Genomic DNA, 25,573 nt, shown 5'->3' with positions numbered 1-25,573 from the left:
GTGCGTATCACAAAAAGAGACACTTCATCAGAACAAAGTCCCTCAAACTAGACTGAAATCCATTATAAACTCCTTTATGAGGATAACCATGACAAATTCATTTGAAATTATATTTCTTAAATGCAAGGGACACTTCTATTAGTACATAAACCTTTTAATTCAAGCATTACCAGCTTATATAAAAAAGACACTATCACTTCATCAATACTTGTTCATTTAAATATAATTCATAGCCAAAAAGCCAGTTAGTTGTTGATATATTTGTGAGGCACAATTAAAATAGTTTTTTCAGTATTGAGAGAAAATTCCCAGTACTACATATGTGTATACCTCGGTCTCAGTCCATATATTAAGAATATTCACCCTTGATTTTTACCTGCCTGGAAATGAAAAGGCCTGTGATTCAGTAGAGTGGCTATTCTTGTTTAAGAAATTACAGATTCATAACTGGAAAAGCACACATTCTTCTAAACCACTTTATTTACTCCACATCAAGTTCATATATTAGAAATATTCAGTGTCAAACTGGCAACTCTGGTAAAACATTTCCCCAGGGTAAGTGCCCTGTTCTTTTATCATCTGCTGTGTTGTTAAAGTTTTTTTTTCCTTTTCAAATATAGCACACACAAACTTAGCTTGTTCAATTTCAATATGTCAGTCAGTAAATCACAAAAGGAGTTTGAAAAAACAACCTAATTGTTCCAAAGATGCAAAGTTCCCTGTACGTACCTAGATTAGTCCAGACTCCTGGGTTTGCCTCCCTTCCAGCAGATAGAGACAGAAAACGTTTTACTTAGTGTACCACTTACAGTCCCTCAGTATTTCTCTGTCTCCAGCAGATGGTGGATGTGCAAAACCTGTAGTGTATACTTAGTTAAAAAATAAATAAATAATAGGAGACATTGCTAATTCCTCTCAGGAGGTTTGTTGGTCCTAGAGGGGCCATCCCTCCTGGCTTTGAGGTGGACGAGCGGTGGGTTGGGGACCCTTAGTTTGCTCGGTCCTTAGTTGCTGGAGGTTGAAAGCTAGTAGACCCAGCTCCCTCTCCTCCAGAAGGGACAGCGGAGCCTGTTGCCACTCCCTTCAGTGCAGGGAACTGAGGCTTTTCTAATTCTTTGTCTGGTTGTTTTTTTTAAAAAAAAAAAAAGAAACTTTCAGGTGAGAGAGAGAGATTCTGTGACCTGTCAGCAGTGCGGGGCTGACGCCGGTCAGGGCTCAGCATTAGCAGGCTCTGCTTCTATCTTCTTCCCTCAGCCGACGGCCTCCCGCAGTCGGGGCAGTTCAAAGGCATGCCGCAAGGCAATAAATGCTCTGAGTGAGGGGGCGCGTGGGCAGCTCTCATGAAATGGCCGCTGCCTCCCAGAGGGAGAGGGCAGTTTGGGGTTGTCCACAAGGGGGTCTGAGCGGCAATGCAGGTCTGGGAGGCCCTTGCTGATGCTGTGGGAAGAGTTGGACCCATTCACAGATAGTGCGGGAACGGCAACCATCTTGGCCACATTCAAGGCTGCTACAGAGGCCGGGGGAGGGGGATTTCCCTCCTCTACTGTCCCTAGACGATCTGAGCCCCATGCAAATCGAGGGGGCCTGGGGAGGGCCAGGCAATGATGGAAGATGACCTCCTGGGGGGAGGATTCAGATAGTTCTTCTTCATTTTCAACAGATTTTGTGCTTTTAATGCACAAGGCTTATCTGGCCCCGAAAACCATGGGGTGGCAGGGGGCCCAAATCTGAGACTTCCTCTGGTCCATGGCCCAAGAAGAGATCCAGAACCACAGGGAGGCTGGAGGCTGCCAGGGTTCGGAGAGATTTTGGGGAAGTCTCGCAGAGTGCCAAGATGGACAATCTGTCAGAGGATTCCGATATCTGCATTCCAGCGCGTTCAGATCCTCCCCAGGTGGATCCTTCCCTGGGGTGGGGGGGCAGGATCCCAAGGAGGGGCAGGGAGAACGCCCCCCCCCCCACCCCCCTCGTGGATGGGGATGATCCCAAGGTGCTGCATCTTTCACAGGGAAGGGTTGGAACCCCTGATCCCCCTATGTTTCGACGGAACTAGGAATAAAGATTCCAGACGAAGAGTCAGATCAGGAGGATGTGGACCCCAGTTACGGAGTCCACAATGGCTTTTCCTTTTCATATGTCTGTCATGAAGTTGGTGGTCAGGGAGTGAGATACTCCAGAGACCAGCCTGAAGATTGGCTGGGTGATGGATAAATTATATCCTTTACCTGAGGGCACGCTGGAACTTTTGCGAGTCCCGAAGGTGGATACCTCAGTGTCAGCTGTGACTAAGCAGACTATTCTGGTGGCCAGTGCGGCAGCTTTAAAAGATCTGCAGGATAGGAAGCCCAAAGTCCATTTGAAGAAGATTTTTGAGATGTCAGTACCCTGCATACGGGCTGTGATGTGTAGCAGTTTCATGCTTCGAGCTGGGCTGCGTTGGGTGCAGCAGCTGCAGCCTGACAAGTCTGTCCTTCCAGGAGGTGAAGCAGGCTGAGCGGCTGGAAGCTATGGTAGCCTATGGCGCTGATGTGCTGTATGACTTCATCAGGATGTCCTCTAGGACTATGATGTCGGTTGTCTCAGCGAGGAGACTGCTTTGGTTAAGGAACTGGTCTGCGGATGTTTCATACAAGTTTGTTAGGAGCGTTACCTTTTAAGGGAAAGCTGTTTTTTGGAGAAGATTTGGAGAAGCTGATTAAAGCATGTGGGAAAGAATAAGATTCACAAGTTACCTGAAGACAGGCCTAAAGGGACGAGGAATTCCTCTTCTGGATGCTTTAGGTTCCGAGGAAGGCCTTCGACACAGGGGTTCAGAGGCAAGCCTTGGGGAGGGAGCAGTCCTGGAACCAGCCCTTTTGTGGATGAAAGCCGAACAGTGATAGCTCTGACCAGGGAGGCATTGGTGCCAAATCAGCCCAAAGAAGCAAGGCCAGTCCACTTCTCCATCTCTGTTTTAGGGGGTTGGTTGACTCTTTTTACAAGGAGTGAGCCAAAATCACTACGGACCAATGGGTCTTAAGTGTGATAAAACAAGGTAACACTTTAGAATTTTCTCGTATACTTCGGGACCTGTTCATGATCTCCTCTTGCACCTTTGTGGAAAAGAGACAGGTGGTACACAGACTCTAGACAGTCTGTGGATGCTTGGAGCCATTGTCCCCATTCCCATGGAGGGACGGGACGTTACTCCATTTACTTCATGGTTCCAAAGAAGGAAGGGACTTTTCGTCCAATTTTGGATTTGAAGAGAGTAAATGTGGCTCTCAAGGTTCCATGTTTTCTCACAGAAACTCTCCACTCAGTCATTGCAGCGTAAGGAAAATTTCTTGGCATCCCTGGATCTGAACAAGGTATACGTGCACATAGACATCCAGCTCAATCATCAGAGATTTCTGTGATTCAAATCCTCTGCATGCATTTTCAAATTTGCACCCTGCCATTCGGGCTGGCGATGGCTCCAATAAACTTTCACCAAGGTGATGGTAGTGGTGGCAGCGAGGAAGGAGGCGATGCTAGTGTACCCATATCTAGATGACTGGCTCATTCGGGCAAAGTCAGAGGCCCTCTGCAGCCAAGCAGTGAATCTGGTTCTGCTGTGCTTACAGTCGCTCAGCTGGATAGTAAGTTGGACCAAGAGTCATCTCGTCACATCTCAAGCGTTGGAATTTCTGGGGGTACACTTCGATACCAGAATAGGGAAGGTTTATCTGGCAGAGAAGCATATTGCCAAGTTGCAGTTGCAAGTTCACAGATTGGAGAGTCAGGTGCTCAGGGTATGGGATTACCTACAGGTTCTTGGCTCCATGGCGTCCACGTTGGAGCTCATAACTTGGGCATTTGCTCATACGAGGCCTCTGCAGGCGGTGTTATTTTCCCGGTGGGATCCGTTGTCTGAACAATTCCAGCTTCCTTTGCCACTTATGGAATTAGTCAGATCCAGTCTCTCTTGGTAGCTTGGTCGGGGACCAGTTGTGTCAAGAGGTAGACTTGGAGGTCCCAGAGTGGACAGTGGTCACCACCGATGCCAGTCTCTCCAGTTGGGGAGCTGTCTGTCGAGATCGGATGGTGCAAAACCAGTGGTCGGCGGAAGAGGCGTTGTGGTCTATCAGTCGCCTAGAGACGAGAGCGGCGCGTTTGGTGCTGAAGGCATTTCTCCCCCTCGTGTGCGGCTATTTGGTCAGAATCTTGTCCAACAATGTGACAACAATGGTACCAAGAGTTATGCGGTGACTCAGGAAGCTTGGGAGCTGATTCACTGGGCAGAGCAGCAGCTGACATTGATAGTGGCTTCTCACAGAGCCGGGACCAACAATGCGCAGGTGGATTTTCTTAGCCGTCAACAGCTGGATCCCGGAGAATGGGAGCTGTCTAAGGAGGCAATGACTCTCAGTTCCAGGTGGGGCAAGCACTAACCAGATCCCCTGGCAACAAGTTGCAGAGTTTAATTGTGCGTTGAGTGAAAAAGAACTTTCTCCAATTAGTTTAAAATGTGCTACTTGCTGACTTCATGGAGTGCCCCCAGTCCTTCTATTATCTGAAAGAGTAAATAACCGATTCACATCTACTCCGTCAAGACCTCTCATGATCTTAAAGACCTCTATCATATTCCCCCTCAACCTTCTCTTCTCCAAGCTGAACAGTCCTAACCTCTTTAGTCTTTCCTCATAGGGGAGCTGTTCCATCCCCTTACCACTTTGGTCACCCTTCTCTGAACCTTCTCCATTGCAACTATATCTTTTTTTTTTTTTAGATGCGGTGACCAGAATTGTACACAGTATTCACGGTGTGGTCTCACCATGGAGCGATACAAGACATTTTCTGTTTTATTCACCATTCCCTTCCTAATAATTTCTAACATTCTGTTTGCTTTTTTGACTGCCACAACACACTGAGCAGATGGTTTCAATGTATTATCTACTATGATGCCTAGATCTTTTTCCTGGGTGGTAGCTCCTAATATGGAACCTAACATTTATGTAACTATAGTATGGGTTATTTTTCCCTATATGCATCACCTTGCACTTATCCACATTAAATTTCATCTGTCATTTGGATGCCCAGTTTTCCAGCCTCACAAGGTCTTCCTGCAATTTATCACAATCCGCTTGTGATTTTAACTACTCTGAATAATTTTGTATCATTTGCAAATGTGATTACCTCACTCGTTGTATTCCTTTCCAGAACATTTATAAATATATTGAAAAGCACGAGTCCCAGTACAGATCCCTGAAGCACTCCACTGCCCACTCCCCTCCACTGAGAAAATTGTCCATTTAATCCTACTCTCTGTTTCCTGTCTTTTAACCAGTTTGTAATCCACAAAAGGACATCGCCACCTATCCCATGACTTTTTACTTTTCCTAGAAGCTTTATCAAATGCCTTCTGAAAATCCAAATACACAACATCTACCGGTTCACCTTTTATCTATACCTTTTATACCTTCAAAAAAGTGAAGCACATTTGTGAGGCAAGCCATGCTAACTTTGTTCCATTAAACCATGTCTTTCTATATTTTCTGTGATTTTGATATTTAGAACACTTTCCACTATTTTTCCTGGCACTGAAGTCAGGCAAACTGATCTGTAGTTTCCCGGATCGCCCCTGGAGCCCTTTTTAAATATTGGGGTTACATTGGCCACCTCCAGTCTTCAGGTACAATGGATGATTTTAATGATAGGTTACAAATTTTTACTAATAGATCTGAAATTTCATTTTTGAGTTCCTTCAGAACCCTGGGGTGTATACCATCCGGTCCAGGTGATTTACTACTCTTCAGTTTGTCAATCAGGCCTACCACATCTTCTAGGTTCACTGTGATTTAGTTCAGTCCATCTGAATCATTACCCATGAAAACCTTCTCTGGAACGGGTATCTCCCCAACATACTCTTCAGTAAACACCGAAGCAAAGAAATTGTGTAATCTTTCCGCGATGGCCTTATCTTCTCTAAGAGCCCCTTTAACCCCTCGATCATTCCAACTGACTCTCTTACAGGCTTTCTGCTTCAGATATATTTTTAAAAGTTTTTACTGTGAGTTTTTGCCTCTACGGCCAACTTCTTTTCAAATTCTCTCTTAGCCTGTCTTATCAATGTCTTAAATTTCACATGCCAACGCTTATGCTTTATCCTATTTTCTTCTGTTGGATCCTTCTTCCAATTTTTCAATGAAGATCTTTTGGCTAAAATAGCCTCTTTCACCTCACCTTTTAACCATGCCAATTATAGGGATGTGAATCGGGCTTCGGACGATTGAAAATATCGTCAGAAATTGGGGGCTCCCCCAAAACGATAGGGAAACCCCACGAAATTGTTCGTGGGGGTTCTCATCGTTTTGGGGCAGGGCGGGGAAAATGGCACAAAAACAACCCCTAAACCCATCCCGACCCTTTAAAACTAATCCCTTAGCTTCCCCCACCCTCCCGACCCCCCCCCCCCCCCCCCCCCAAAAAAAAAAACACCTTTTTACAGTTACCTGGTGGTCCAGTGGGGGTCCCGGGAGCGATCTGCCACTAATCTGTCCCGGGCCGTCAGCTGGCACTAATCAAAATGGCGCCGATGGCCCTTTGCCCTTACCATGTGACAGGGTATGCGTGCCATTGGCCGGCCCCTGTCACATGGAGGGAGCACTGGATGACCGGCGCCATCTTTAAAAATGGCGTGGGCCATCCAATGCTCCTGTAGTCAGCCCCTCAGGCACTTCATACGTGGCTAAAAATATTTTAATCAAATTTACACTTGATCTACAGCAGAAGTAAATTTGTGCAAGAATGTGCACCAGAAGCAGGTCACATCAGCTTCACTATGTACGTGCAAATCTCTTGGCCCCCATCCCAGAACACCTATGACCCGCCCCCATTCCACCCCTTGTTTACTACATGTGAGATATTTGTGCTTTGGTGCTTGTGGGTATATGTGCCACGTTTATAAAATCAGTCGGAGACATGCATGAGCTAGATGGGTACGTATCTGTGCTTTTTGGCACACATATCTCTCTTAAAATTCACCTTCAAATATATATTATATAAACAAGGAATAAATAAGTTATAAATTGTAGTATGTGACCAAAGAAACCCATGATAAATCACGAAACTAAATGAATTCTGACTACAAAAATGCTGGGCCCCTAGGTATTCCTAAGTATTGTTGAACATAGTGGGGTAGATTTTCAAACCGCGCGATTTGGCCTACTTTTGCTGGCGCAACAGGCGCCAGCAAAAGTACGCTGGATTTTAGTAGCTACGCGCGGAGCCGCGCAAATCCGGGATCGGAGCGCGCAAGGCTATGGATTCTGTATAGCCGGCGCGCGCCGAGCCGCACAGCCTACCCCCGTTCCCTCCGAGGCCGCTCCGAAATCGGAGCGGCCTCGGAGGGAACTTTCTTTTGCCCTCCCCTCACCTTCCCCTCCCTTCCCCTACCTAACCCACCCGCCCGGCCCTGTCTAAACCCCATCCTTACCTTTGTCGGGGGATTTACGCCTCCCAGAGGGACGCGACCTGGGGGTGGGTACGGAGGGTGCGGCCACGCCCCCGGGCCCGCCCCCAAAACGCTGCTGACACGCCCCGAAAACGGCACGGCGCTCGGCCCCGCCCCCGACACGCCCCCTCCGAAAACCCTGGGACTTGCGCGAGTCCCGGGGCTCTGCGCGCGCCGGTAGGCCTATGTAAAATAGGCTCACCTGCTCGCCCAAATCCGGGCGGATTTAGGCGAGCAGGGCTCTTAAAATCCGCCCCAGTGTCTCTGGAATTTTTTTTTTTTTTTTTTTTACTGAATTATACTTAATAGCCAATATACCCTAACTGAAAAGTACTAAAAACCAATTGTCAGACCCTTTTTGATTTTCTTTTTAGTGATCTGTGTCCTTGTATGTATGTGGTTAAACACTCGCCAAATTAATGTCCCTTGGTGTAACTTGTCTACGCTCCCAGCTTTTAAATGCCTAATAAGGATTGCCATATGTAATAATTGGACAATAAATCATTTTGCTGTATGCGCACAGGAGAAGAAGAATGTATGAAATATTTATTCTTAAAGTATTTTTTTGTTTGTTTTTTATTCCTCTAGATGCTTTAGAGATATTTAATAAGGGATATACAAAACAGAAGTTTGTTTTTCCTGTTTTCTAATAAAGGGCCTAATGAATTAAGATTTTTCTCATTTTCTGTGTGGAAAATGCTTAGTATATTGACCTCAGAGTGTGAGATAATGGGGAATTTTTAAAGGCTATTTTGTGTTAGAATTATTAACTTGCTTGCTTGAGCTAGCATCCTTATTCATGCCCAGCTTGCATAAGGTCTTTAATATAGAGATTACATAGTGAACAGGCTATTTATTCTGATGGTTACAGCAGAGACTGTGAATTTCCTGAAGTCTAATAGAAATGCTAAAAACGTGCGTCCAAAGCGCATGCACTTTTTTTTTTTTTAACGTGTGCACGATCACCTCTCCTGGGCACTCGATGCAATAAGCAAACGAACTACCACGCTAAAAAGGATGCCCTAACCGTACGTCCCTAGCACGTCCATGGCATCAGGCACCCAGGAGAAGAGGCTGTGTGCAGGTTAGGAAAATGGATGCTCATAAACTGCGTGTCTGTTTTCCTAGCGGTTATTTTGTAGATAAGGGGGTGATAGCTAATAAGTCTCATCATCATGGTGGTTGTGTGTGTATTAGCTACGCGCTGTTTTGGACGTGCTAATCCCCTTGTTGCATAAAGGGTTATGACCGCGGGTCAACCCATGCGCCAGCCTGAGCGCACGGTATTGCATCGGCCTGTGAGTGTGTCTGGAAAAAGTGGCAGCTGAAAGAGGCCCATCATATTGGGTAGGGAAATCAAGACCTGAGAGAGCATCATCACTGTTTATTTATCTCACACACTCTTCCAGCAGATAAGTTCAGAGCATGTTTAAGCAAGCAGAAAAGTTACAGCAGCGAAAGTAGAGGTCCGTGTTAACAATAGGTTACCATGTAGTGTGGAGATTACAATAGGCAAAAGAGTACATCACTAAAATAACACACATTAGGTCTCGAGATACACAGTGCATCAGTAAATGAAATGTCAGGCTAGCATTCATGGAGGATAGGCGAGGTAAATGGGAGATAAGTAATATATATATATATATATATATGAGCATGTCTGTATGTATGTGAGGGTGTATATGTACATGAGAGGGTAGGTGGGTGAGGGTGTGTGTGTGTGTGTGTGTGTGTGTGGCGGATACTACCCTTAACCTTATGATTACTCTCTGCATCAACGGCAGGGGGAGGCAGGAAATTCGAATCAAACAGTTACCAACAAGGGCCCTGAACTTGGTGATCGGTGAAACAGATAAGTATGGGAAAATAAGTGTCGGAGCTTGCTGGGCAGACTGGATGGGCCGTTTGGTCTTTTTCTGCTGTCATTTCTATGTTTCTATGTTTGTGTGTGTGAGAGGGTGGCTGTGGGTGGTTGTCTGTGTTTGTGTGTGAGAGTACCTGTATATATGTGTGTGTGAGAGAGGTTAAAGTTTGTGCGCCCTCCTCCAATCTATAACAATCTCAGGAGGACTGGAAATTAAAGTTCCCAGGTATGGAGTGTAGGCAATTTTTATTTATTTATTTATTTATTTATTTTTTATAATTATTCTTGTTTAGTTTTAATTATTGGATGTGATGTGTCTGCTGTTTTGAAATATTTTGTTAGTGTTTGGTAATATTTTAAACATTTTTATATGTGTTTTTAATTGTCTGAATTTATCAGCTGATTTGACATTCTTTTTATTGATGTTTTATATTTCTTGATTGTATTTGCATTGCATTCAGAGTTTGACTTCTTGTGATTTCCAGTTTTTGTCTGCAGGTTTGTTTATATTTTATGATCTTTTTATTCTGTATTTGGTGAGAGTCTATCCGTGTTCTGCTTGTGACTGAGGCTTTAGGTGTTTTGCTAGCATGTAGTTTCTGTGTAGGGATTTACAACAACCTGGCTTTAATCTGTTTTCCTAATAGGAGGTGTATTGGTGTTTAGGGCCTGATGTAATATTTGCATTATAGCTTTTTCATAAGTTGAGTGCTCACAATTATGATATGGAAGTGCTCGCAGTTGTGATATGCATTGGGTGTGGCCCACAGAAAGTCAGGAATAAGCTGACTTTCTGTGGGCCACACCCAGTGCACTTTATCATAGGCCTAATACCATATGGGATCCAGTAAACTACCTTGATTACTATGAGAAAGGTAGTTTATTAAGTCTATTAAACTATTATTGAAAATGTTTTGTGTTGGATTTTTTTTTTTAAGTGTATGCCTATATAATAAATATGTTGTAAGTGATATTTTTACTTCAGAAGATTGTACTTTGAATGTCTATTTTCCATATGCGATCTACCTTTTTAGGTTGGGGAATTGGTTAATACATTTTAAAATGGAAAAGAATGTAGAAGTTTTAATTATGTGGGGAGAGGAGGGAAGAGGGAATGAAAGGCTGTAAGGTTTGTCTAGGACATCTAATACCCTTGTATGAGCCCTAAGAGAGAGTGTGTCACACACACAGACCCCCCACCATTCACCAACCTCTCTCACCCCCAGGGGGCAGATCCTGGAGAAGGTTGGGAGGCAGGCAATAGGGAACGGAGGAGTCCTATTTTTATACCCAGGAGGTGGGGCCACCCCACCCCATTAAACATTTCCCCTGCACCCCCTAATGGGGGATACTGAAGACTGAGGACAAGAAATTAACAGGCCCAAAAGCTGAGGGCTGCAAACAGGGGAAGCCAGGGTTCAAATCCTGTTGCCATTCCTTGTGACCTTGGGCAAGTCACTTCACCCTCCATTGCCTCCCCCCTGCCCTGGCCCTCAGTGATTGCACCTGCACCGTGCCAAGGGGGGGGAAAGGTGTGCCATGACATCCTTTTCCTCAGGCAGCAGATTGCCATGAGCCACCCCTGATTTGCAGAAGGTCAAGGTGGAACATGGGGAAGCTAAGAATAAAAAGGTCTCAGTAACTTTGAGAAAAGATCCAGGGCATAGATTATCATTTTGAAAAGAAAAGTATGTAAAATCTTAGGCCTTCTTTGTAATATTACATTTGATCTATTCAAGAGGTTATTTGTTCAGTTCAATTGTCAGAATAACATTCGGGTGAAGGTACACCCAAGAAGATCAACTCTGCTGCTAAGGTGACTCTTGGATAAGGTGCATATGACTGAAAGAGAGAGATGTGAGGCCTCTGGATCCAGCTTCAGAAAAGCAATAATAGTTTAAAAAAAAAAGGAGGGGTTGAATAGTTTCAGTGTTTGGCTGTCTTGATATCACTTATGATGGCTTTTGCTTTTTCCCAGGAGCGTTTCCTTCCATTGAGCAAATCCCAGAGAATGTGGTGCATGACCCTGAGAAGAATGGCCTGCCCCGTTTATCCTCTTTCAGCGAATCTGAAATTCAAAAACGGTAAGAGCCGAGTGAGTGATCGTCATGAAATCTGGGTGCAAAAAGTGGAACGTGCAAGGGTCTGACCTATATATGATCTGTTTCCTCTAAGAACGTTGGTGGCCAGGGCTGAAAGTTGGCCAAAATAAGTCAGCTAAGACTAACTTGACTTCTCGGCCTTTGTCTTGTCAGCATTTTCCAAGGCGTCATAGATGGTTTTTATATTGTGAGAAGAAAAAAACTAGCAAAAATATCTGTCAGTGTCTGGATTTTGACACCTCTTATATGCATGATGAAGTAGATCATTAACTACCTGTAACAATTCTTATGAATTAATGGCAGAGCTTATCCTAGCAGAAAAATTAATTCATTTTTTTGCTGAGTAAATTTCTTACTTGTAGACTCTCATATGTTCCCCACATAGGGGCTGATGCAATACAGAGTGCTTAGCCGAGGGGGATTAACGCCTTCACAACGCATGTCCAACGCAGATTTATATTCTTCTAAATTTGATTTCCACCAACAATGCTCTGTCTCTACCTCCTTTTTAGTAGGCACATCTCCCATGAACCAAGGGACAGAGCTATTTTTCTGTATTCTCGATTCTTGAGAGGGGCAATGGTATCTAAAACCTTACTTAATAAAGTATTCCAGCTTTCAGTCGAAGTGTTTACATTTTGCTGACTCAACTCCTTGTCTAATGACTGAACCTGTTCTTCATACTTAACAGGGGGAATTTTACCCTGTGCTACTCTCCAACCTAACATCTCCCCATTACCAAAGAAAATCATACCTGTCAAAACAGATTTCACTAAAGTATGATTGGACCATGGAAAGGCAATAATTGACAACCCATTTTATAATGACATAGTTTTGAATGGAAGCTTAGGCAGTTTTCTGTGTTCCGCAGAAACTCCTCAATAGCCCAAGAGAAACCCCAAATTAACATTGTAGTGATAAAATCTTCTGATTGGAAATTTTGAGGCAGATCAATATGAGTATTAAAATCTCCCACAGCAATAAGATTAGAGGACTCTACCTTAATATCTGTTTAAAAAAAAAAAGCAAACAAAATAAATATCCACCAGATACATGTGGGGAGGGTATCTGAAACTCTAGGCACACGACAGATGAGTCCTAAGACCCAATTTTTTCCTTTCACTTATGAACCACCTGAATCTACAGTTTCTCCTAGGACAAGCAGGATGGTAGACCTCACACATGGGTGACATCACCAGATGGAGCCCAGCACAGAAAACTTCTGTCAAAGTTTCTAGAACTTTGACTGGCACACTGAGTGTGCCCAGCATGCCACTATCCACGCATCCATGCAGGGTCTCTCTTCAGTCTCTTTTTCCGCGAGGGTTTTGCATTGCTATTGTTGAGCTCGTGGTTCTTTGTGTGGGAAAACAATTTCTTGTTCCTCCTTCCCGGTTGGGCCGGGTCCCTCTGTCTCCTGTAGTTCGCGACTAGGCATAGTGGTAAGTTGTTTTTTTTTTCACATTGTTAATGGTCGATTACAGACAGGCCTGTTCCCTGGTATCTGCCGGCCATCGACCGCACACTGGATTCTTTTTCCCTTGGCGTCTGTTTTTCGCCGAGGCCCCCAGTGACCTCGGACCATGTCCATCATGGAGATAAAATCAAGAAAGCAGTTTAAACCAGCATCCTGTCCACACAATGAATGACCCTCTGGTTGGAGGCTGCCTGTAGATTTTTGCTCACCACTGGTGGGCAAACTCCTCGGACCAGTGAGTCCTATCCATCGTTCGTCGGGGGTACAGACTAAACTTCCACAGGGTCCCCCTGAAATCCCCTCCGTGCCCCTCATGGGAGTTTTCAACAAATGTATTTATTTATTTATTTATTTAAAATTCTTTTGATATACCGATACTCAAGACTAGTGTCTTATCGTACCGGTTTACATTGAAACAAGGGGTAACCAGTTAACTAGGAAGATAAAGTTACAATGAACAGGGGTTTACAGAGTGGGAGAGTAGAGAGCAAAAGCATACGATTAAACTTATGTTATAATTTAATATGTTAACATAACAAAGTTTAACATAAGGAACGAATGTAGCAAGCTTAGACAATAGCTTAATCTTTAGGTCTATAAAACTTCAGGCACGAATGAGGGAGGAGGAGGGGGCGGATCTGTGAAAATGGAGTGCATAGCTGTGCTGTTAGGAGGGTGTCCATTAAGGGAAGGCTTGGGTGAACAGCCACGTTTTTAGTTTCTTTCTGAATGAAAACGGGCATTGTTCCCGTTTTCAAATCAACAGATATTGCGAGTAGAGCTCTTCGCCTTTATAATGGCTCGAACTGTCGAGCCTGTACCTCTAAATCCACGAGGCATCGGGTTCTACTCCAGGTATTTTCTGATTCCCAAGAAAACAGGAGGCCTCCATCCTATCCTGGACCTGAGGGCTTTGAACAAAGTCCTTGCAAGGGAACAGTTCAAAATGGTTTCACTGGGGGACCTGAGCCCCTCTCCTTCGGAAGAGGGACTGGTTTTGTTCCCTCGATTTAAAAAGATGCCTACGCCCACATTTCCATTTCTCCCAACCATCAGAAATACCTCCAATTCTTGATGGGAGACTAACACTTCCAGTATTGGATACTGCCCTTCGGCCTAGCGTCTGTACCCTGTGTTTTCACAAAGTGCCTAGCAGTGGTGAATGCCTACCTTAGGAAGCAACTGGTACAGGTTTTCCCCTGTCTGGAAGACACGGGCCTTGCAGTCTCTCCGATCCTCCATCTGGATTCTAGAGACCATAGGTTTTCTGATCAACTACCCAAAGTGCCAACTGGTACCATCACCACAGCTGGACATCATTGGGGCCAGGCTCGACATGGACCAAGCCAGGGCCTTTTTGCTCCGGTACTGGGCACTGACTCTGGTGTCCCTTGTGGGGGCAATCTCTGCGTTCAGCGCAGTGGACCTTACAGTCCCAGTAGTGTCAGGCCACCCAGGACTTTTGGGTATGTATCGGTGTCACACCGCCACTTCGAGAGTTCTTATTGTGGTGGGAGACCCAATCCAATCTGGAAGTGGGGATACCTTTTCAGGTTCCATACCCACAGATCACCCTCAATACGATGCCTCCCACCTGGGTTTGGGAGCTCATGTTGTGGATCTCTGCACCCAAGGCCGGTGGTCCATGCAGGAAGAGCGATGTCTGATAAACCTCCTGGAGCTCTGTGCGATCCAGTATGCTCTGTGGGCCTTCTGGGATCATCTCACCAACAAAGTAGTTTTGATTCAGACTGACAACCAGGTGGCAATGAACAAGCAAGGAGGCACGGGATCATTCCTCTTCTGTCAGGAAGTGGTCCAGATCTGGTCCTGGGCACTATCCCAGGGCATAACACTTCGTGCCATGTACTTGCTGGGAGCAAAGAATGTGATGGCAGACTTTCTGAGTCACTCGTTCTGCCCCTCGAATAGTCCCTCAAACAGGAGATCACAGATCGAATCTTCCGCCTCTGGGGGACCCCAGACCTCGATCTCTTTGCTTCCCCTTGCAACGCGAAAGTGGATCGATTTTTTTGCTCCCTGATCAATGGGACAGTGGACCATCGGGTGCTTTCGCCCACCATTGTGGCATCGGCCCCCTGTATGAATACCCACAGCTTCCACTAGTGACAAAGACTCTACTGAAGCTCCAACAGGATCAGGGAACCATGATCCTAATTGCGCCCTATTGGCCGCGGCAGATCTGGTTTCCCCTTCTGCAGGATCTCTCTTTCCAGACACATATCAGCTTGGGGACCTCCCCAGACCTGATCACGCAGGATCAGGGCAGGCTGCGCCATCCCAACCTCCAGGCCTTAGCTCTAATGGCTTGGATGTAGAAAAGATGACTTTTCAGGACCTAGATCTTTCAGAAGGAGTATCTCTGATCCTGGTGGAGTCCAGGAAACCTTCCACTAGAAAGTCTTACAGTCTGAAGTGGAAGATGTTCTTGATCTGGTGTGAGAGACACATGTTGGACTCGTACTCCTTTTCCACCATGAACCTCCTGGACTACCTATTGCATCTCTCTGACACTGGCCTGAAGACCACCCCTGTGAGAGTCCACCTCAGTGCTATTGGGGCCTACCACCACAGGGTGGATGGCTCACCAATCTCAATACAACTGCTGGTGGGGCATTTCCTGCGAGACTTACTACAGATAAAGCCTCCAATTAGGCCACCGGTGGTGTTGTGGGACCTCAGTGTGGTTTTGGCCCACTTGAGACTTCCATTTGAGCAACTGCAATGTTGTAACCTGAAGTATCTATTCTGGAAGGTTATCTTCGTGGTCGCAATCACCTCTGCACGCAGGGTCAGCGAGCTTCAGGCTCTGGTGTCGTTCTCGCCTTACATAAACATTTTTTCTTAAGGTGGTTCTACTTATGCATCCTACGTTCCTTCCTAAGGTGGTGACATTCTTCCATCTCAATCAATCTATAGACCTACCCAACTTTTTCTAAAACTGCATTTGCACCAGGACGAGCAGGCTCTGCACACCCTGGAATGCAAAAGGGCCCTAGTTTTTTATCTAGAGCGTACAGCAGGCGATAGGCAATCCATACAACTCTGTCTCGTTGGACAAAAATCGACTCGGAGTTGCAGTGTCCAAGCAGATTGTATTGAACTGGCTAGCAGATTGTATTGCGTTCTGCTACGCACAAGCGGGACTGCAGCTTGGCGGCCATGTTAAGGCTCATTAGGTACAAGCCATGGCAGTGTCTGTTGCCCACCTGCGTGCTGTGCCGGTGGGGGAGATCTGCAGGCTGCAGCCTGGAATTCTCTCCATACTTTCGCCACACAGTACTGCATGAATAAAGACAGTCGACGTGACAGTAATTTTGGTCAATCGCTCCTCCATAGTCTTTTTCGCTCGTGAAACCCAATTCTGCCTACCTTAGGTCCTGGGTTGGATTCAGGCTGTGTCCCAGGTTGTCGCAGCATGGGTTGTTGTGCACGTTGGCACCTGTTAAGTGCTGTCTCCCTATAGTTGGGAGCATCCTGTAGCTACATATTCACCCATGTGTGAGGACTACCATCCTGCTTGTCCTAGGAGAAAGCAGAGTTGCTTACCTGTTAAATGTGTTCTCCTAGGACAGCAGGATGTTAGTCCTCATGAAACCCGCTGCCACCCCACGGAGTTGGTTTTTGTCGGTGTTTGTTATTTTATTTTTGGGAATTCTATGATGCAAGACTGAAGAGGGACCTCACATGGATGCGTGAATAGTGGCATGCTCAGTGTACCAGTCAAAGTTCAGAAGTTTTCCGTGCCAGGCTCCATCTAATGATGTCACACGTGTGAGGACGAACATTCTGCTGTCCTAAGAGAACTCCTGTTACAGGTAAGCAACTCTGCTTAAATTAGACAAATGGCAGTTTAGGGTTATGGAATCTAGAAAAGCTTCTACCGCCACTCCTCCTGTTTTACCAGTACTTAGCAGATGTTTGGTTAAATAACCAGGCAGGGGCAGAATTGGTTATGAATAGTACTCATGCGATTTCTTCAACCCAGAATTCCATGATATGTAGCACATCTGAATCTTCTACCATTAAGTCAGAAATATTATCTGATCTGGCATTAACCTGACCAAAATTCAACTCGCCAAGTGGCATAGGGCTTGGTCGCTTGCCTTCACCAAAAACCAAAGAACTTCTAGTGGGTAAAATCAGGACACCGTCACGCTATCCTTTTCCTAAATTGCAGATTTATTTATTTATTTATTTAGGGGTTTCTTATATACCTTAAAGATGTCCTTTAAGGCCCTATTTACCTCTCCCTATGATCAATTTCATGGTGTTCTCAGCTTGGGTATTCCCCACAACATCTTTGCTCGAACACATCCTTATGTCGATCTTTCTAACCCTAAACCCACAGACAGACCAACAGAGTAAATATCTAAATTTTATACTATTCACAAAAGCAGAGTACCTTTCTACACAGCTCACATTTTTAATTTTTTTGATTTTAGCATTTACCTTTTAGAAATTTTTATTATATATTTTAGTTGAATTTTTTTTAATTGTTGATGTAACTGATTGTTTGTCTTTTAACTGTTTCACTTATGTATTACATTTCCTAGTGTGTAGCAGATGGACTCAGGACCAATGGAAGCTCTGCTCTTCAGTACTTTCCGTCTCTATAGCAGTTCAAGACTCTCTACACTATTGCATAGTGTTAGAGTATTCATACCAAAGAAGAAAAGAAATCTTATCTCCAAACGAGCCCTGCTCTCCTGCGGTGATACCTAAGGGTCCCTCCCCCAGTTGAGAATTCCTCAGGTGATTTCTGAGATCCCTCAGAGGTAGGCCTCGGTCCAGTAGCCGGTTCCCGGCGTGGACTTAACCCCCGACAACGGGAGCGGCTGAGAGGCAGTGGGTGCAATACCAAGCGCAGCGGTGAACGAAACTGGGGAATGAAACTGGGAAACGCCGAGATAAGGTAAGGTAGAAAACTTTTTCTAAGTCTCTGGTCTCCGAGATACGGATAGCCGCACAGATGACCAGTCGGCGTCTGTGCTATCGGGTTGATCAGCCCAGGCCAGGCTAGACCCCGATCGGATACAAGGGCCCTCCCACGTGAAGACCCTCCAGGGTGGTCGCCATCTTACTTGCGTGGTCGCCGGCGCCATTTCCCCTTGATCGCCGCTCTGTCCACCTATCTGAACCGTGCGCTCAGAGACAAGCTGGGCGCACAAATTACTTATGCACACAGCAGCGCACGCATAGGTTCCGTACGCACAGCTACGCGCACGAGGGTGCCGGGCGTATAGCTACCCGCTCAACTGTCGGGTGCATAAGTTAAGGCTGTGCCCACAGCGGTGCACGCATCTTAGTGAGCGCGCATCTCAGCATACACGCACATTGTCGGCACACCCGGAGCGCATAACTAAGCCTCCCGGCGCGCACATTAAATGCATAGACCGGGGTTTCAACAACCTACGCGCACAAACCATGGCACCACCGGCCAAGAAAACCAAGGCACAAGCCCTCTGCCCAGCCTGCCACATAAGAGCGGTGCAGCACGAGGAGGCCACGGCCCTGTGTCTACAGTGCGAGGAGGCTCTGGGAGAACCAGGACAAGGCCCTCCCCAGCCAGTACAGGAATCTGGATCCACAGATAGTACACCGGACCTCTCTATCCCCAGCAAGACCCTCCCTCAAACGGGGTCCTCGGGGAATGCAGCGGCTTTCAACCTGGACCCAGGATCCTTCTCCTGGGTAGAATTCTTTAAGGGTCTACACACCTTCGTCCACATGCAACCAGCACCACTGATAACACAGACACTTCCTCCAGCAGAGGACCCTAGCCTCCCAGGGCCCCCCAGAGACATGAAACCCCCCCCCCCCCGCCCAAAAGCCTCACCATAGGGGCAACTGACACCTCAGAGGAAGGGGAAATCCCTCCAGGAACAGAACCTTACCGAACCATGAGGTGTTTCTTCTCCAAGGACGAGCTACCAGACCTCGTGTCTCTCTGCTTGAAGGAGCTCGCCCTCCCAGACACAAGTGCCACAGGGGAACCGAAGATGAACCCTCTCCTAGAAGGGCTCCATCAGGCCTCCCACCACTTCCCATTGCTGTAAGCCGTACAACAGCTGATCGACCTAGAATGGGATGCCCTGGAGGCCAGTTTCAAAGGCAGACGGGCCCTAGAAGCCCTCTACCCACTGGAACCCTCAGCCAAAGATCTCCTGGTATTTCCTAAGGTGGACGCCATGGTCTGAGCGGTCACACAGCGCACTTCCATCCCAGTCGAGGGAGGAGCGGCACTCAAGGATGCCCAGGACAGACGTCTGGAATCCATCCTTAAACAGTCATTTGACGTATCAGCTATATCACTACAGATTGCTGCCTGCTGTGCCATGGTGACACGCGCCTGCTTATCCATGACCAGGAACGCCGCCATGCCCGTCTAAGCACTAGAACCAGCAGTATCCTTCCTCACGGATGCGACCTCTGACCTGGTACACACCTCAGCCAGGGGTGTCTCATCCATAGTGGCAGCCAGAAGGCAACTCTGGCTCCGAAGTTGGTCAGCCGACGCGACTTCCAAGACGAAACTCACGAGAATGCCCTTTAAAGGAGCCCTCCTGTTCGGAAGCGAACTGGAGAAGTTAGCCGACAAATGGGGCGAATCCCCAGTACCTCGGCTACCGGAGGACAAGAATAAAAGAAGCCAACGCCCCTCTCCCCGATTACCTAAGGGCAGAGAATCACAGCATTCAGACCCTACAAGAGTACATATCAAGTACCTCGCCCCGCAGGCAGGGGCCAGTCCTTTCGGAACAAACACAACAAGAGGGGGAGCCAGCTCTGGCACAGTCCCCAGCCGCACTCCACAATGAGAATCGGCCGACCCATCCACAGGAAGAAGCCATAGGGGGCAGGCTTGCCCTATTCTACCAAAGATGGGTCGAGATAACAATGGACAAGTGGGTCCTAACCATCATTCGAGAGGGATATCATCTGGACTTCCACAACATTCCTCCGGACAAGTTCGTGAAATCTCCTTGCCACGCACCTTCCAAGAGGACGACAGTGGAAACCACACTGGCCAAATTGCTCGCCCTAAAGGCCATAACGCCGGTGCCCACGCATCAACAAAATACTGGGCACTATTCCATCTATTTTATCGACCCTGAGAAAGAGGGAACATTCCGGCCCATACTGGACCTCAAGTTGGTCAACCGTTACCTGAGGGTACCACACTTCCACATGAAAACCCTGCACTCGGTCATAAAGGCGATACAGCTGGGAGAATTCCTTACATCGCTGGACCTGTCAGAAGCATACCTGCACATCCCGGTCCATCATGAGCACCAGCGTTTCCTGCGCTTCGCGATCCTGGACCACCACTACCAGTTCCGGGCGCTACCCTTCGGGCTCGCCACAGCCCCTCGGACGTTTACCAAAATTATGGTGGTAGTAACGGCGACACTGAGGAAAGAGGGAATCCTCATACACCCATATCTGGACGATTGGCTGATCAGGGCAAAATCTCCAGAGGAAAATCATCGGGTGACCACCAGAGTCAAGGCTCTACTGGAGAACCTCGGGTGGGTTGTCAACACAAGCCAGAGCTGTCTACAGCCCTCCCAATCTCTAGAATACCTGGGAGTCCGGTTCGACACCAGACAAGACAAGGTCATTCTTCCTCCTACAAGGAGTAGAAAACTGATGAACCAATTGCGAAACCTGCTAACAAGTCTTCGCCCCAAAGTATGGGATTACCTCCAAGTCCTCGGCCTCATGACATCAACCCTGGACGTGGTCCCATGGGCAAGAACTCACATGCGACCGCTACAGCGCTCCCTACTGTCACGGTGGAACCCAATGTCCCAGAACTACTCCGATTGCCTTCAGCTCCCGGAGGAGGTGCAGAACCAGCTCTAATGGTGGCTACAAGAAGACCATCTGAGCAAGGGAGTAAGACTATCTCCACCGACCTGGATCTTGCTCACCACGGACGCAAGTCTATTAGGGTGGGGAGCCCACTGCCAGGAACTGACGGCCCAGGGGCAATGGGACAAGGAAGAGTCTGGATGGAACATCAGCTGACTGGAAGCCTAGGCGGTCAGACTATCCTGCATACGGTTCAGTCACAGACTCCGAGGCAAATCTGTCAGTCATGTCAGATAATGCCACGACAGTTGCCTACATCAACCGCCAGGGAGGAACCAGAAGCCAACAAGTGTCCCTGGAAATAGATCCCCTAATGGCGTGGGCGGAAGCAAACCTACAAGGGATATCAGCCGCCCACATCGCGGGAAAAGACAACGTCACTGCGGACTACCTCAGCAGAGAAAGTCTAGACCCAGGGGAATGGATGCTGTAGACCACAGCCTTCCAGTTGATAGTAAACCGCTGGGGAACCCCAGCCATGGATCTCCTGGCAACCCGGTCCAATGCCCAAGTTTCCAATTTCTTCAGTCGCAGACAAGAATCACAATCCCAAGGGACCGATGCCCTCGTCCAGACATGGCCACAGGAAGACCTGCTATACACCTTCCCCCTGTGGCCACTACTGGGTGGGATCATCAGCAAGATAGAACACCATAGGGGGCTAGTACTTCTAGTGGCCATGGATTGGCCAAGAAGGCCATGGTACGCAGACATGCGAAGACTCCCTCTACCTCCACACAGGGATCTGCTCCAGGAAGGCCCGATCCTCCACGAAGACCCAACTCTATTCTCTCTTATGGTCTGGCCATTGAGAGGACACTCCTGAAGAAGAGCAGATACTCGAGGGCGGTGATTGACACCCTGCTCCGAGCACGCAAGTTTTCCACATCGCTAACCTACATATGGAGAATGTTCGAAGCCTGGTGCGAAGACAGCGACATCCTTCTGCGGACAGTCAAAATTCCCACGATCCTGGAATTTCTGCAGGACGGCTTACAGAAGGGGTTGTCCCTCAACTCCATCAAGGTTCAGGTGGCCGCATTGGCCTGCTTCGGAGCCAAAGTGGAAGGCATTAGCCTAGCATCGCATCCGGACGTCTCCCACTTCCTGAGAGGGATCAAGCAGATCCGACCACCCCTAAAGTGGACGGTATCCCTATGGAACCTCAGTCTGGTACTAGACTTCCTAGCGGGAGCCTCCTTCAGACCTATCCACGGTCTGTCCCTTTGACTCCTAACCTTGAAGACTGCATTCCTAGTGGCAATATGTTCGGCCCGCTGCACCTCCGAACTTCAAGCACTATCCTGCCGAGAACCGTTCCTCAGGTTCACACCGGGATCCATACATTTACGCACGGCCCCCTCCTTCCTCCCAAAAGTGGTTTCTCACTTCCATCTAAACCAAACCATCTCGCTGCCATCTCCAAACGAGCCATAAGGACTCAGAAGAATCTCGCCGTCTTCGCCACCTTAAGGTCGGCAGAATCCTGGTCCGATACCTAGAAAGGTCGGAATCCGTATGAAAGACGGACCACAGCGGGAAGAAACAAGGGGAAGCGGCCTCGCGGGCAACCATAGCCCGCTGGATCAAAGAAGTAATCAAGGCAGCCTACGTAGAGACAGGCAAGCTTCCACCTCTACAAGTCAAGGCCCATTCCACTAGAGCCCAGGCAATGTCCTGGGCGGAAACTAGGATGCTGTCACCCACCGAGATCTGTCGGGCGGCGACATGGTCCTCCATTCACATCTTCTCCAGGTTCTACTGCCTGGATTTCCAGGCTCGGGAGGACACAGCATTCGCAAGGGCAATACTAAGTGGGCCATGGGCAGCCTCCCACCCGGTTCGGGAGTACCTTTTGTACATCCCATTGGTCCTGAGGCCTTCTGCTACACGCTAGGAAATGGAGAAATTACTTACTTGATAATTTTGTTTTCCTTAGTGTAGGCAGATGGACTCATTATCCCGCCCACGGCTGCCGCAATACACGGAAGACAATTTCCGAGAGCAAGACAAGCACGGATAAGCCACGCTTCCTTTCAGCTAGGACACCCATAGTTACCGGGTGTCAGCATTTATCGGTTGAGGCACTGGCGGTCTCCAGCTATAGTCCACGTCAACCAGTTCAAGTTAATCACGTTTATCAAGTTATTCAAGTTAATCTAGTTATCCAGACACATATATATCCACAATTGCTTTTCGAGGAGAATACTGAAGAGCAGAGCTTCCTGCACGGGTATATGTACTGGTGCTGACGTCGGATTGAAATCTGACTCCGTCTCCAACTGCTATCAGGAGCACACTTTACCCATTTGTCCTGAGTCCATCTGTCTACACTAAGGAAAACGAAATTATCAGGTAAGTAATTTCTCCATTGTAAACCGATGTGATGTTCCTGACGATCTTCGGTATATAAAACAAATAAATAAATAAATATGAAAAGCAATAAAATAAATCACTTTGAAGCCGTGTATAAATCTAACGTTTTAAAAGCAGATAACATTAAGAAAAGCAATCCCGAACTTTAATTTCAGAGGTAAAATCCTACAAATCCAGGTACACTTTCCTTGCATATGAATTAAAGTTAATCTTTCCTAATGCATCCTAAGGCTTAAATATTTCACATGGATTTTTGATCTTTTGCTAGAGGATGTGATTAAGATGACAAACAGTGGGATTTAAAAGAGATTTGGACAAGATTTATGGACTTTTTTTTCCTTCAGGAGCATTATTAGGAAGACCAGGGAAAAGCCGTTGCTATCCCTGGGAGCAGAGCCGGTGCGTCCCATTAGGCGAGCTAGGCGGTCGCTTAGGACGCCAACCATTAGAGTGCGCGACGAAGAGCAGCCATGTGGGGCCGCGAGTGGAGCTTATTCCACTCGCGGCAGGTAGGATTAGAGACTCGGCAGGCTGTGTGCGGCATTTTAGTGAATGAGGTAGGAGTCAGGGCCGGGACCAGGAAGGGGGGGTGGGCGCAAGGCAGAAGGTTTGCCTAGGGCACCTAATACCCTTGCACCGGCCCTGCCTGGGAGTAAGCAACAAGAAATAGATCTGTTTTGGGGATCTGTCGGGTACTCATGACCCAGATTGGCCATTGTCCGAGAGAGGATGCTGTTCTGGACGGGCCTTGGTCTGAGCGAGCAGGGCATTTCTTATGAGTTTGGAACCAAATTTTTTTGTTTTTATATCAAAAGCATACTTCACTTTTTGTTGCTTGTTTTCCCTGACTTTGATTTCTTTCTTTCTTTTCTTTTTAGATTGAACTCCTACTTCAAGTTTTTTATAGTTCGAGATCCATTTGAGAGATTGATTTCTGCATTTAAGGATAAGTTTGTCCATAACCCTCGATTCGAGCCATGGTACAAACATGAGATCGCGCCTGTCATTATTAAAAAATATCGAAAGAACCGAACAGAGACCAGAGGGCTGCAGTTCGAGGACTTTGTTCGTTACTTGGGTGATCCCAATCATAAGTGGCTGGACCTACAGTTTGGTGATCATATAATTCACTGGGTTACATATGTGGAACTTTGTGCACCCTGTGAACTAAATTACAATGTAATTGGCCACCATGAAACCCTGGAGGATGATGCTCCGTATATTCTGAAGGAAGCAGGCATCGACCGTTTGGTTTCATACCCTATAATTCCTCCTGGAATCACTTTGTACAACAAAACCAAGGTCGAACACTATTTCTCTGCCGTAGCCAAGCGAGACATAAGACGCCTCTACACACGGTTTGAAGGAGACTTTAAACTTTTTGGATATCAGGAGCCAGAGTTCTTGTTTAAATGATGCTTAAAACTGGTGAATCAGTATTCCATGGCAATTGGAGGAAAATGTACAGACTGCGGCATTGTAAAGAATTACATTTGCGTTTTTTCTTTTTCAGATTTTTTTTTTTCACTTTGTTCCGTTATTGGATATTTTTCTATGACCGAAGCTACTGACCTTAATTTCTATACAAGTGATGTTTGACTATTTTCATTGATAAACTCAAGATCCTGTAGCGTTTGCTTTCACCACCTTGATCCCCATGAAATAAGGTGCGCTGGGCTTTGTGCGCATATTTGGGGGGGGTTTTTTGTGCGTAGACCTTTTACTCTCCATGCAGCAAGGAGTTCTCCGTGCAAAAAAAAAAAAAAAAGTGCGCAAACGGCAGCATAACACTATACGCAGTGCACCCCTCTGTTTAAATCCCACGTTAACGAAGGCATTAGCTGTTACTCTTGGCTGCAGAGAAGCGTGTCGGCTTAACCCCTGATTTCTTGACGATGGAAATTGTAACTCCTGGTCACGGCTGGAGTACATAGTCTCCTGTTTGTGGTTTGGCGCTCCTGTGCGCAGGGTTTATGCGCGCAAACCACAGTGGGTTTATGGTTTGTTTTCTGCGCATAAAGCTTGTTTTGTGTGTGGAGAATATGCAGTCACAATGTTTTTAAAAAAATTTTGTGTGCGCACAAATTGGGATGAATTTTCAAAACTTTACACATGTCAAATTTGGCAAATTCACGCATAAGTATTTTGTAAAAGTGAAACATGCACATGTATTTTCCCTTTCGAATGCACATAAAAAAAAAAGGTGCGGTCTGGGGCATTGGCAGATGAGGCCAACAGTTCCACATACGTAAGTTTCTATTTTCAAAGACCCTTGTGCATGTGTATTTTCCAACTTGCTCGTGTATTTTTACACCTGCTAACTTTCTGGCGCAAGTGATATTTAAGGTATTTATTGTGCAGGGTTGACTGGGTGGGAGGCC

General features: G+C 46.8%; 1 protein-coding gene across 2 annotated transcripts in view; it reads left to right on the top strand.

The window, feature by feature from the left end:
• The window catches only part of CHST10 (carbohydrate sulfotransferase 10), an 87,202-nt gene extending 62,242 nt beyond the window's left edge, over nucleotides 1-24,960 (top strand). For both annotated transcript variants that reach the window (XM_029604793.1, XM_029604794.1), the window contains exons 6-7: nucleotides 11,317-11,422; nucleotides 24,071-24,960. In XM_029604793.1, the coding sequence (XP_029460653.1) occupies nucleotides 11,317-11,422; nucleotides 24,071-24,608 (644 nt within the window). In that variant the 3' untranslated portion in view covers nucleotides 24,609-24,960. The remainder of the gene's footprint in view (nucleotides 1-11,316; nucleotides 11,423-24,070) is intronic.
• Nucleotides 24,961-25,573: the final 613 nt, after the last annotated feature.

The sequence above is a fragment of the Rhinatrema bivittatum genome, chromosome 5 (assembly GCF_901001135.1).
Source record: "Rhinatrema bivittatum chromosome 5, aRhiBiv1.1, whole genome shotgun sequence".
In the NCBI taxonomy this organism is placed as follows: domain Eukaryota; kingdom Metazoa; phylum Chordata; class Amphibia; order Gymnophiona; family Rhinatrematidae; genus Rhinatrema; species Rhinatrema bivittatum.
Note: the sequence above shows the minus strand (reverse complement) of the source record. Positions and strands in the feature narration are given on the sequence as shown.